The following is a 13,902-nucleotide window of genomic DNA, read 5'->3' on the forward strand; positions in this document are numbered from 1 at the left end:
CAAACAACTTTTCCTTTGTGTTCACCTGGATTTTATGACCTATCCATGAATCAAAATGATGGAACATCTGCAATTCGAATGGCACTTGTGTCAGATTCACCCAAGTCACTTGGCAAATCGCCTTGTCCACTCTGCAGCTAGTTCATCATGTTTTTCTCTATCTGTCGAGTACAATTGGGCAATGCCAGGGATAAGCGGGTTATGTGCTGCGAACAGAATATTCATACATTCAATACTAGAGAGAGACACATCCAGTTCAAGTGTTATTTTTACTTGTTAGAGATATATTAGCTCATTAGCATAGGTTCAAGCCTAATTATACTTTGTATTAGAGATATATTAGCTCATTAGCATAGGCCCAAGCCTAATTCTACTTTGTGTGCAAGCCAAGTCTCCTACTTGTACTAAAAATTTATTAGTTTAGGATTTAGTCTACTATATATACCCATGTTATGGTCTATTATAACACAGGATTTGTACTACACTATAATATATTATTGATGTATCCCTTTAGGGTTTCCTCCGTGGATATAGGCCGTTAGGCTGAACCATGTAATCCTCGTGTGTTATTGTGTTTTATATTTTATGTTTTCGCTTCCGCATCCATACTAGCATATTCAACATGGTGTATCAATGCTAATATTTAATATGGTATCAGAGCCACCTTCTTGTGATCATGGTTTTCTGTCCTTACAGTATATTTAAGAGCAATCTTTGTCTTCCTCGGTGTTTTTTTCTCTACGTTCATCTTCTTTGGCTTCCTACTGCTGCCGTCAAAACTCTCCAATATAGTCAAACCATCGTCAGAAGTCGCATCAACACTGCAAGACTATTGCCTTACCGTCACAAAGCCAAATTTCATTTAATGGATCTTCTTAATTTTATCAAATCTCAAAATTTCATTAAACTTCCATCTTGAGTTTAAGAGGGGGATGTTAGAGATATATTAGCTCATTAGCATAGGCTCAAGCTTAATTCTACTTTGTGTGCAAGCCAAGTCTCCTACTTGTACTAGAAGTCTATTAGTTTAGGGTTTAGTCTACTATATATACCCATGTTATAGTTCATTATAACACAGGATTTATACTACACTATAATATATTATTGATATAGCCCTTTAAGGTTTCCTCCGTGGATGTAGGCCGTTAGGCTGAACCATGTAATCCTCGTGTGTTATTGTGTTTTATATTTTGTGCTTCCGCTTCCGCATCCATACTAGCATATTCAACATGATGTATCAATGCTAATATTTAACATTGCTGATATCTTAGTTCCAACTTAAGCTATAAAGGTCCACATGCATTGCCACAATTTGAGAAGTGAAAATCCCAATTTTAATTCGTTTAATATTGTAAGCACAAATTGGCATTGGCTACTGCTGTTGGTGACATGTGTAAAGGATGCATCCCAGCATGATCCAACACCCTCAAATCCCCTTCCCAACATACAAACACAAATTTTGATCTGATTCCAAGTAGCACCTTAGTGATTATTAGAGCTGGACTCCAACTATCGTTTAAGATGTCTAAAATCAAATTGCCAGCACTATCAACATTGCAGTGGTAAATAAGAGTTTTGAACACTACCAGCAAGCCTAACGTTATAATGGGAGGAATAAACAATGGACACTAAGCATGATAAGCAGTGATAATTCCTACATACAAGACTACAACACATTTGCGTTTAAATTACATAAATTATTTTTCTCAGCTGAAATACAATATTGATAGAAAAAACTTTTACGTTCTGTGGATTGTTGGANTTAATTTGGATTAAATTGAGTGCATGAAACCTTAGAATAAACCCTATCCTCAACCAATAGTGTATGACACATCACTAAATTCAATTTGGACTAATACTAAACGAATTAAAATTAAGTGATTATAATCACGTATGGTCAAGATCTGATTCATGCAAGTGCACTTTACTATTAAAAGTTGTTTCTTTGATATCTTTTAAATCTGGTGGTCCAATTAATGCATATGAATGGTCGTTTTGATTGTTATGACCTCGAGATTCATTTCATGAAATGTATTTGGAAATCAAACGATTGAAATTATTGTCTTACCCTAGAGACATAAGATGGTGATAATATTCAACGCAATGCAAGTAAGGTTCAATGAGAGTTTTGAAAATGGGGTTGTACATGATAAAAGAATTTGGAGTCTGGTTTGGATCCTCAACAGCAACAGAATTGTTGCATTTACATTTTCTTCTGATCAGCCTATTTACCAAATTATAAATGGTTTGGCAGGGTTGAAAAGGAGATTTCACCAAATTATAAAATTCAGTGAGTAACTTTTCATGGGACCACGTTATTTACCAGTTTCTATAATTTGCCTATTCCATAGGGGTATTGACATATTGCTCAAGACATGTATGTATTTTTCAATGAATTTTAAGTAATAATTAAATTTTACATAAATATATACATGTGATGTGTATTCTCTTTGTGATAATTTCTGTTTTTCTTGATCAGGATTGCTTTTGGTTTTTTGAAAGTGCTACATTCACTGTAGGAATGGATACATGATATCCAAATTCAAAACCCATTCAGAAACATATATGAAGTATCTCAGCTTTACCAGTGGCCAGTGTGCAACACTAAACCACAGTCGCATTGTCATCGTGTTCCAAGTAGGATTAGGATTAGATTAGATGAAGGGAGTGACCGGTGGCGGTATATATGGTTGGTAGACCTTGCAGTGGTGTAGTGCAGTTGTATCTTGGAAGTGATACAAAAATATTTTTTTGTTGTGGATGTCAATGGTGACACGGCAGTTTGGATAGCAACAGCAACATCGAGACTAAAGAAATCTTGAAGCACCAATCTAAGTACTAGCAAGTGGGTTAAAGGTACAGGTCTCGCCACAAATTCGTGTACCATTACTCAGCAAAAACAAAAATATTTGTGTACCATTCTATTTCATATTTTGTAATACTATATTAGTATTTATATTTGGTACTTTATTTTTCTTTTTCATTTATGTTTGGTTGAGGTTGTTCTTAGTTCTTACTTATCATTTTTGGTTTTTCTTTTTTTTTTTTTGGGGGGGGGGGGGGGGGAAGAATAAACGATTACATTTGTAAATACTTATTTCATTTTGGTACAAGTTGTTCTTTATGCGTGTGGTTTGAACTTATGTACGATTAAAGCTGTTGGGGAAATGGGCATTTGTCCTCAATTTATAAACTATGCAGCAAAATGCTCATGTTTTGAAATTATGTAGCAAAATGTTCCTATTTTTTCAACTCAATTTTAACAAAATCAAGATACAGATAAAACTCAACAATTAGCAATGTTGAGTTCTATGCATATTTTGCCACTTATATTTTTTGAAAATTTAAGTGAAACTCTGTTAGGATATATGTGATTTGATGTTAGTAACATATGTCAATTTAAAATTGGCTAATCCTTTGACAAAATGCACTTTACTTGTAATTTGGTAGATCTAGGATGAGTTTAATGCTTCATGAAACAAGGTTTCAAGTTCAAGTATTAAAGCCATGCAAATCTATCCGAGAAACAAGTGAAGAAGTTCTGGATTTTAAAACTCGACAACTAGCATCTATCGAGGTTTAAAAAGCTACTAAAGCCCGAAGCTCGACAGCTAGCTCGATAGATACCCTATTTGTCGAGGTTTATGGAATTCAGTTTTTCAAGAGCTGTTTTCCATCCAATCTATGTGTATATATTTGGGTTTTCTTTTTTCAGAACCCTAAACAAATATAAGGATTATTTTAAGGCCCGTAAAAGGTTGCACAAGTGTGAAGCAAAGTTTTGTTCACACAAATTGTGACCGGAGACAGAATTTGCCCTAGTTCATCTTTCTCTTAAAGAAGTTGCTGTGTTTGTACACCTTAGGGTTTTGTGACCAAGGAGCTTCGTGATCTTCATCGTGTGATGAAATGAAGAACTTTGCAGGCAACAACTTTCTCAAGTTGGTAATTAAGTCACGTACTGGAATTCGCACATCTATTGGTTAGTCACGTACTAGGAGTTGTGCATTGAAAAGGGAGAAATTGTCACTACAGAACAAGTTCAATTGGATATTGGGTAAGGGTTCAACTGTAGGTTGGTATAAGGTACTAGGATTACTTTATTTGTATTTGTTTGTTTTGAGAATAGTGGATTCTCGAGAGTGGTGACCTTAAAATCACCCGGTGGAGTTTTTGCCGTGTAGGTTTTCCCCATTTGTAAACAAAACATTATATCAATTTAATTTCCACTCATATTAGGTAATTGGTGATTTGTTCATGCTACCACGCGATTTACATGTTAATTGAATTAAATAATTAACTTGGCTAAATCAGTTGATTAATTTATTACAATGGGTCAATCCATTCTTGGCCTATCAAACTCGACATTGCTAATGTCGAGTTCCACTTAAAAATATGCATTCAAATCGATTTTGAAGATATCGAGTTTAAAAAATAGGGGCATTTTACTACATAGTTTTTAAATTAAGGGCAAGTACCCATTTCCCCTAAAGTTGTTTTTTAGGCATGTTCATGGTGTTCTATGCTGATTGGTGAAATCTGGGGGAAATTGTTGTCATTTTGAAATATTTTGATGAGTAGATGAGACATTGGAGTAGTGGATTTCTAAACATTATGAGCAGGGTTCATTTTAGTGAGAAAGTCTAATAAATTCTCAAGGAATGGAATTAGAGGATAATATACGCTTAAAGAGACATCGTATTCAACATAAACAATTTATTATAAAAAAAATACTGTTAATGCATTATTTTGGAAATAAGAGCACTTTCGCCTACCATAAAATTAAGCTTTTTCACTGTATAACCAGCATAGCCCTTGCATGGCCTTTTGAAATTTGAAACTGCTCAGTTATACCAAGATGTGCCATAAGAAGCCACACATGAGTGAAAAACTCTCCGCCTCGACAGAGCTGCTGAGCATGATGGTTCCATCGACACTTAGTCGCAGCATAACACATCATTTCAATCCATACATCACTTACCAATTCCCACTTCTTATCAATCTCCAGGCATTGCAAAGATTTAGCAAGTCGACATCCATCAAATAGCACTGACTTGCTTCTGTCTCCTTTCACAACAGATGGAGGAATATCAGTATTCACTGCGAGTAACTTTTTCGATGCTTGGATTTCATCAGATACAGATTTTCTTTCTTCAAAAAATATTTTAGCCTCGGCCAATGTATCTTGGACTCTGATCTGTTCAATCCCATTGGGCAGCATGATAGGACGCATGACTTGATGATATAACATATAGTCTGATAACAACTTGCTGGCCTCACGATGATTTTGACAACTAGTGTTTTGGTGTGTGTTTTGATCAACATTATAACATAGGCTTGTTGCAATATGCCACTGAAGAATGCTTTGGTCAAATTCTACTCGACGCTCTCTTGGAGTATATTACGATATTTTCTGTTTATTTCATTCAAACATTTTGCATCTTTATCAACATGATCAGATTCTTCCTCCACTGTCTCATGGAATACATTACTTTCTTCTTTTCTGATGCAATTAGAGCATTTCGAATATTTTAGAACCTTCTCATGGTGTTTTTTACTTTCTTCTTTTCTGATGCAATCAGAGCATTTCGACTTTTTAAGAACCCGGTCCCCCCTACAAGTACATAATTCCGTGCAAGGCTTGAGATCTTTGGCACTCCTTGATTTCTCTAGAAGATGCTGAAATATCAATTTCTTCAAATCCTGAGAAACCTCCTTAAGCTCTTGGTACCGATTCTTCTCTAACATTTCATGATAGAATAAGAACCTCTGGATAAGACCACACCTGGCTGGCTTGCATTGCATGCAATATTTTATTAGATTGTATTGTCCCATTTTATTTCGCCACCTCTTTTTCCGAGCCAAAAGTGGAATTGATGAAACCACTGAAATTGCTCTATACAAGAGATCCACCATTGCATTCTCATGCTTACTGAGCCAATGCATTGACCAGTCCGAGGTAAGCATTATCAACACTGAATATATCTCTAGCGAGATGGCTCCACACAGCAATACATAAGTGATGACTCTGTCGCCTAGTGTGTAAAGGTGCTTGTTGTCACCTACAGTCGAAAAAACCAAAAGTACAACCAAGGTAGAACAGAAACTAGTAAGACGTAGAAAACAACCAGGCTTTAGAGAATAAACTAAGAAAGCCTTTGTATAAAACACATCGTACATGAATCCTAGCTCAACCTCAATCACTTTAAAAGCTTCTTCAAACGAAACTTTCTGAAAGTAGGATTGGCTATTCTTTATATCTTGAATACTCAGTATGAGATCTGAAAATAGCTGCTTGAAAGTCTGGAACATTATATAGGCCCGTTGAAGAATGGCTGCATCTGGGATTTTACAATTTTTTTGCATAGGAAGGCAAATATCTGATACAAAACGAGCTTCAATCAACGTATCTGATGTGACGTCTAACCCCTCGTCTTTCTTTGATTGGTATTCTTCCATGAATCTAGCATAATTGGGACCCGGATCAGGACGACGAAGTGTGGTTGCTTTAAAGTTTTCACTGCTTCCAGACCTCAGAACCCAGATTCTCTCCCCAATCTTGATTAACCCAGGAATCAACATCACAACTGCCAGAAAATTCAGCAGCTCATTTGCCCAGGCTCTAAAGATGATAAAGATAGTCACTCCTACTTGGCTAACTAGAATTAAAGCCTGCCTCCGCCACAATGCATTGTCTTCCAAGGAGTACGCTGTAATGGTGTCTGGACCAGCAAGGTGCAAGAGAAAAATGGAGCCCAGAATGCTGCTATGGAAAACTTCGGGTCTTTGGTGCCAGGTACGAAATTGTTGGAGATTATACTCAGCGATACAGTTGCGAACCATCCTGCTAATTGGTAGGCAACCCACAGAAGGAGGACAAGTTTGTCGCTGTTGGAAACCTTGTTGAACAGAAAAACTTGATAAGAGCAAATATACTTTTATTTAAAGAACAAAACAAACTTTAAAAAGTAAAGAGTAATGCTTTTTTTTTTTTTTTTTTTTTTTTATTAGTACTATTGGAAAGAGAACACATGGGGCAGGTTCCGGTTGTATAGTTTTTTTTTTTAAAAACCATCCTGCTAATTGGTAGGCAACCCACAAGAGGACAAGTTTGTTGCTGTTGGAAACCTTGTTGAACAGAAAACTTGATAAGAGCAAAGATACTTTCATTTAAAGAACAAAACAAACTTTAAAAAGTAAAGAGTAATGCATTTTTTTTTTTTTTAAATTTACAAGATAAAAGTTTTATTTTAGTCTAATTTAAGTGTATATGTATCTGAAAGCTCCTTTCTAGAAACTTGAACTCCGACCCTTACCTGCCACATCCTATAAGCATATATACTTGTGAAGTGATCATCACATCAAGAGTGTGCGATAGTCTAGTTGTATAATTAATATAGCATATTTGACCTCCAATCAACCCAAAAGCTTTAAATCTATAAGTTTCGGTTCAAATATTTATATTAACAAGTTACTCTTTTTTTTTTTTATAATTTAATATGAGACTTCACTTAGACATGTATACCCAACAAATAAGTTGACAAATTTTTATTCAACATGGATGTGAAGTAAACATTCCTTCATGGGAATTTGAAATAAGAGATCTTCATGGAGCCACCAAACAAGTTCACGCAACCAATTATAGAGAATCTTATATGCAAATTAAAGAAGTCAGTTTATGTGCTTAAGCAGTCTCCGAGAAAGTGGTATAAGAGGTTTGATTTCTATATTTTTCTGATAATGTATATGGATGATATGTTAACTATTGTTAAGAGCATGTTTGAGGTTGGCAAGCTAAAGTCTTTGATGTGCAAGGAGTTTGTCAAGAAAGGCTTGCATATTGCTAAAACATTTTTTAGGTATGGACATTCGTAGGGTAGAGAAGCAAGAAAGCGATTGTTGTTGTTAGGACATATGTGTTTTCACTTGTTAAGAACATATGTCACTTATGTAAATTGGCTAATCCTTTGACAAAACACACTCTACTTGTAATTGGGTAGTTCTAGGTGTTTTTAGTACTTCAAGAAACAAGGTTTCAAGATCAAGTGTTGAAGTCATCAAGTCTGTTCAAGAAAAACAGGCTGAAGTGCAAAATCATTAAAGCTCGACACCTTCTCGATAGCTCCTCGACACCTGCTATCTGTCGAGATTTATAAAATCAGATTTTCTGATATGATTTCTTGGGATCCGTGAATGTGTCTTTGGGCCTTCTTTTCTCCTAACCCTAGACATATAAAAGGATTATTTTAAGAGCCGTCAAATAGTACACAAGTTGAAAAAGCATTGAGCAAACTCTGTTCAAGCAATTTGTGACCAAAGATGAAGTTCTTGACCTAGTTCATCTTCTCTGAAGAAGTTGCTGTGTATTTTGCACCAAAGGGTTTTATGGCCAAGCATCTTCCTGATCTTCATTGTGTAGGATGAACTGAAGAACTTTGCAGCCAATCTCTCCTTCTAAGTTGGTGTTTGAAGTCGCGTACTGAGATCCGCGCATTGGTTAGTCTCGTACTTGGGAGCCGTGCATCAAAAGGAGGAACTGTCACTACAGATCAAGTCCAATTAGGTATTGGGGTAAGGGTTCAACTGTAGGTTGGTAAGGTACTTGGGATTCCTTTACTTGTAACCGCTTGATTTGATAATAGTGGAGTTTCGGGAGTGGTGACGTAAAAATTACCCAGTGGGGTTTTTGCCATTAGGGTTTTTCCCATTCGTAAACAAATCACTGTGTCATTTAATTTCCGCTGCATATTTAGTTATTTGGTGATTTTTTTGTGCTTCCACGCAATTGCATGATTAATTGATTAATTAACAAACTTGACTAATTAATTAATTGGATTAATCACAAGGGGTCATTCAAATTGTAGTCTTTCAGTTGTATCACAAGAATTACATCAAAAAGGTGCTTAAAAATATTAACATGCAAGGTTGTACCACTGCCGAATCACTTTAGATTATCTTTTAATTGGTGACTAAAGAATGACAAAAAAATTTAAGGCATGTCAAAGTTGTGATGCCCCATATTTTTTATTTAATTAAGTGGGTGTTTTGTGGGCATGTCTTGAGTACTAGGCTGATCTGAACATTATTAACAACTAAAAAGAGTCTTAATTATAACTAGATTAGTCCATTTCGAGTATAAGTGCAAATATATTCCTTGGATCATCACTAAATATCCCATATTTTAGTGTTGTGGATTAATAACCCGACAAACATGGCAAACCCAAGAACATGGAATCTTGTTTGTGAGACTATAGGACTAATTTAGTGGATGACTAGAGGTCTACTATAGGTTATATGTTTACAAAGTTAGGAGGGCCAATTTGTTGGAGATTCACAAAACAATTCTTAGTAGCCATGACTATTATTGAAGCTCAAATACAAGTTAGTAGCTAAAGTTGTAAATTGGAAGCTCAAATAGTGCAAGACAATATTGCTTGTTTAGACCCTCAATTTTAAACTTACGGCTAAATTTCTTTTACTCTACCTAACTAAGTACAGAATAAGAGTAAATGAAATGCAATAAACCAGAACAACTCTCTAGTGCATAAACATAAACAATAAACAATATATGTAAACCACAAAAAGAAAGAGACAAGAGATGCAAGCAAAAGATAACACCGAGATGTGTTATCAAAGAGGAAACCTTAGTACTCAGCAAAAAACCTCTTCACGGCCCTCCAAGCCGAAATTATCTACTAGTGAATAAAGTTGGAGAACAAGGATATCAAAAAGACCCTTCAAGCCTACTCTACCCAATGTACTTGAACCTTCCAAGTTCCAACTACCAACGGACTACACCGAGTCTTGTCTTCACTAGTTATCCAGACCCCACAATTAGCTCTAAATTGCATCCACCAATCAATGGCCTCCTCCAATGCTACCTACACACACAAAAACTTCTCTCATTACTCAAATTGGGTGAGGTAAGCATTGGGCTAATAACCTCTCAAGGATTTTTAACTGGAGAGGTAGGAGTAGAGGAAAACTAAAAGAAAATGTGTAGATGATTATGGGTTTACAATCTCTAACTCCCATGTATATTGCTAGGATTTTCTCTCTAAAAGTCTCCTTATAATTTCGTGGGTATGAGGGCTTCTATATTGTGGGTAAAGATATGAGAAAGGCACATTTAAAAACAACCAAACAGAGAGTTTCGCGAGTCACTCGTGACTTGGTCTAGTCACGAACTGACTCGCGAAATGCCTCCTAGCACTTGACTATTTAGCTTCCAACATGTGCTTCTCAGATGGCCTTTCTCGGATTATCTACTCGCGAGCTAGTCTCAAACCTCACTTTTCATCACAAATCTTTACCAAACTCTCACACTCAACCCTTAAATTAAATCCCACAAGCGTACAGAGAAAATATTGATAGAATATAATCAATTTTGACATGGAATTAAAGCCAACAAAACATAGTTGAAAATCACAACTTTACATAAAATATGCACTATGGTTGAAAGGAATAATTAGAGAGCTTAATTTAACCCAAGGTGGAGTTTAGTTGCATTGTGGCCACCATAGTTTCATTTATTTGGCACAACATTAGGTTTATCATCCTAGGTTAAAGTATATTATAGTGAGATTTAAAAGATAAGATATTTGATTTTTGTAAGAGAGATTAATCTTGAGAAGATTTAAACTTCAGAGAATTCATTTAGTGTGCAACTGATATTTTTCACAACAATTATGTTGACAAATGTTAATTTCATACTTGGACCAACCACAAACATCATTTGTTTTGCTAGTTGCCAATTATGTATAAATGAGAATTTTCTCCCTCATTTTCTCCAGCAATTTCTTAGCTAACAAACAAGACAAAATCTGCACCTCTCTCTCTCTCTCTCTCTCTCTCTCTCTATATATATATATATATAGTGGTGGTGAAGCCTAGTTGAATAAAGGTTTTGGGCTAATTTCCCCAATTTATTTGTATTGTGGGTCAAGAATATCAAACAGTGGGAGGCCCAAAAGATGGCAACATAGCTTATATAAGAGACAAATGATATCTATCCTTTTAGTAGAACTTAACAGCATAACTGACCCTCTTTTAGGAAATTCGGGTTGGACTTCTTTCTTCCCAAGATGTATTTATCCTCACTACACTCATGTTTCTCTCCCCTAAATTTTCCAACCCCCTTTCTCTAACCCATCGGTCTCTCTTTATGGACTTCCCTTAGTGAGATTGTAATGATGAGAAGAGTGTTTCCCATGTTAATGGATCCCTCTAAGCCATATTCCTAACCAAATGGGACTCGCTACTCGTGATTGATGTGGCTCTTATAGAACTTGCACCAAGCGCCAATCGATGCTCGGCAAGCGGATTCCCCCAAGACATTATCTTTTGATCTCGGCCTAATAAGTGATGCTTGGTTAAGCCATAAGCTTGGATTGGGCCTATTTAGGAAATAGGCTAGGTGGTTGGTAACTAAGTAAGGCAGGAAGGGCCTATTTCAAAAACATGTCCAGAGCTTGGTTTGCGCCGATATCCGTGGACCATAAAACAACCGCTCACAATCCCATTTTCATACCAAGGGAATGAGATCATGGGTATGCTCTCAGTATGATAGGAGATCATGCGTGATATGACTGTTGCTTCATAGGGATTCCAATCTTTTAGGCAATAAATGCGCTGGATTTGACAGCCTGTGCTTTACACACATGCAAGGCCATCTGTCAAGATTAGCGGCCAAGATTATCTATCCGTTCAGATACTGAGGCGTGCATGAGATATTGGTAGAAGCGGTTAATAATTTTCCCACCAAAAGCATTTAATGCCCTTACCCCTATAAATATCACCTAGTTCCTTTAGATTCACTTTCTCTACTTCATCTTTTCTCCTCAAGCTTCAATCTAGAGCCTTTCCAGTCCCCAGCTCTCTCTCTTCTCCGATAACTCTCTTCTTACTGAGAAAACCCATCCATCTGTAAGTCTTCTTCTTCTCGTTGCATCATTTATTCCTTTTGTTTTCTCTAGTTATGAGTTTTGCCCACTTAGTCGTTACTGAAGAAGCCGTGACAGCCTTTAAGGCTAGATATGACATCCCCGAGGACGTACATATTGAGTACTGTGTAGAGGGAGACATAGAGGATAAGAGAGTGCCCACGGTGATATTTATCCCACTAATGGTAGTCCTAAAAGGTGGAGTGAAATTCCCTTTAGATCTGTTACTATTAAGCATCGTTAGGTTTTATGGTATTTGCCTCGACCAATGTCTGCTAAACTTCAATAGGATAGTTGGTTGCGTCAGCTGAATAAATAGGCTTTACAACCAAAAACTTACATGCCATGACATCAATTTCCTATACAACTGTTGTGGTAGTGTTGTCAATGGGTATTATCTTCAAGTGCGGGACCCTCGAATAAGGTTAATATCATACTTGCTAGGCTCCAATAGGAATTCACAAAGGGAGTACATAAGGGTGTGGAGAAATTGGCTTAGCGATCAACTTACATGCCCGACATCACCCGATAATGCAAGTCGATACCCCCAAAAAGTCTACTGTGCTTGTTTTTTACTGCTTTGTCGTATTTATTTGCATGTGTATTTTTATATTATTTATCTTTATGCTTATATTTGACTTTTCACGCTGACCTATTTGACCCTATTGCTCAAGCAAGTTCTCAGCGCTCAAAGCCAAACTTAAGGTTAGTTAAAGTTCAAGACCTGAACTTGATTCTACACTCTGAGGTGTTTTTCCATACTAATGGGTAACTTTGAGCCTCACACCTTATCATTGGTCGGATCCCCTCCTACACTAGCTTTTAGGACCCCAGGGTAGCCTTCTTGGCCAAGCATCCCCTACTAATATATATTGACGTACGACTGAAGAGATTTGTTGAACGTCTCAGAGAACAAAGCTCAGCAACAAGGTCCTTGCAGAAGAAAGACAGATTTCCCAGAACCTTATAACAACAGTTTAGGAGACACAGTCTTCTAGGTAAAACTTCGACACCGACCTATGGGTGACATTAAAGAAGTGGAACCAAACAACAACATGGTTCAAAGGACTATTCAGTCGGCTTGGTACATCCTTGCAACCTAGGCTTCTAGGGGGCAAACATCTGCTCTGCCCACACTGCCTACCTCACCTGTATCTCAAATCCCAATTGGGACCCCACCTAGTACATGCAAAAGGCAAAGGGGAGCTAACATCCAAGTAGAGCAGGATGACACTTAGCCCGGAGTCATCACTTCGATCACATCGGTCCCTATAGCACCCTAGCTAAATATCGTTGCTGAATAGCCAACCATCCCTTCACCCATTATTGGGACTGAAGAAGCCTCGCCATCCAACCTTCCTTTTTCGGAGTATAAACATCCCTTCACTCAAGTGAGAGGCTACTTCCTTCCACGGAGTTCCTTCAAACATAGAGGAAAGGAGAAGGAGGCCACGTGGCAAACAATTTCATGAAAGCCTTATTGCTTACTGATGACATTCGCTTTTAAGAAGACACCATTGACGAGGAGCTCTCCTTCAATCTAAAGTGGCATTCCATCACTGTAAATACTTCCCTCTATTATTTTACGTATAACATTTTAAATATGTCCCAGCACTGTTGCGTGCACCCATGTATACTCGTTCCGACTTCTTCTCCCCCCCCCCCCACCCTTAAATGTCTTCTATTTAGTTCCAGACTACGCAATTGGTATAACTGCTGGATGGTCGACTGAAGAAGCTGTGGAGGAAGCTGACCATAAGAAGGCCTTGAAACAGGTCACTAAGTCCACCCTTCAAGAAAAAGACATAGTAGCTTGTTCAAGACGAGAAAAGAGTGGTTGTTGCTGAAAGGGACCCGTACTCTGCCAGGCACAAATTAGAGGTTACTGAAGGGGAAGCTAGAAGAGTCTGACACTAAGCTTGCACAGGCCTTGAGTGTCATCACGACTTAGAACATAGAG

At 37.2% G+C, this 13,902-nt stretch overlaps 1 protein-coding gene across 1 annotated transcript; it reads right to left on the reverse strand.

Annotated features, from left to right (window-relative positions):
- Positions 1-100: 100 nt before the first annotated feature.
- On the reverse strand, positions 101-5,233 carry LOC136071452 (uncharacterized). The gene is made up of 3 exons (XM_065782770.1): positions 4,982-5,233; positions 1,360-1,628; positions 101-235 (listed from the first exon to the last, which is right to left on the reverse strand). Exons 1-3 carry the CDS (start codon positions 5,231-5,233, stop codon positions 106-108), a joined length of 651 nt encoding a protein of 216 aa, XP_065638842.1. The 3' UTR covers positions 101-105.
- Between the last annotated feature and the right edge of the window lie 8,669 nt (positions 5,234-13,902).

The sequence above is a fragment of the Quercus suber genome, unplaced genomic scaffold, assembly GCF_002906115.3.
Source record: "Quercus suber isolate HL8 unplaced genomic scaffold, Cork oak 2.0 scaffold_313, whole genome shotgun sequence".
NCBI lineage: Eukaryota > Viridiplantae > Streptophyta > Magnoliopsida > Fagales > Fagaceae > Quercus > Quercus suber.

Coding starts and splice junctions, on each gene's coding strand:
- LOC136071452 (XM_065782770.1), bottom strand. CDS start 5,233: ATGCGTCCTATCATGCTGCCCAATGGGATTGAACAGATCAGAGTCCAA. Junction 1,629..4,981: donor TTGATAAGAAGTGGGAATTG/GTAAGTGATGTA, acceptor TATCATGCTTAG/TGTCCATTGTTTATTCCTCC. Junction 236..1,359: donor GCAGTAGCCAATGCCAATTT/GTGCTTACAATA, acceptor GTCTCTCTCTAG/TATTGAATGTATGAATATTC.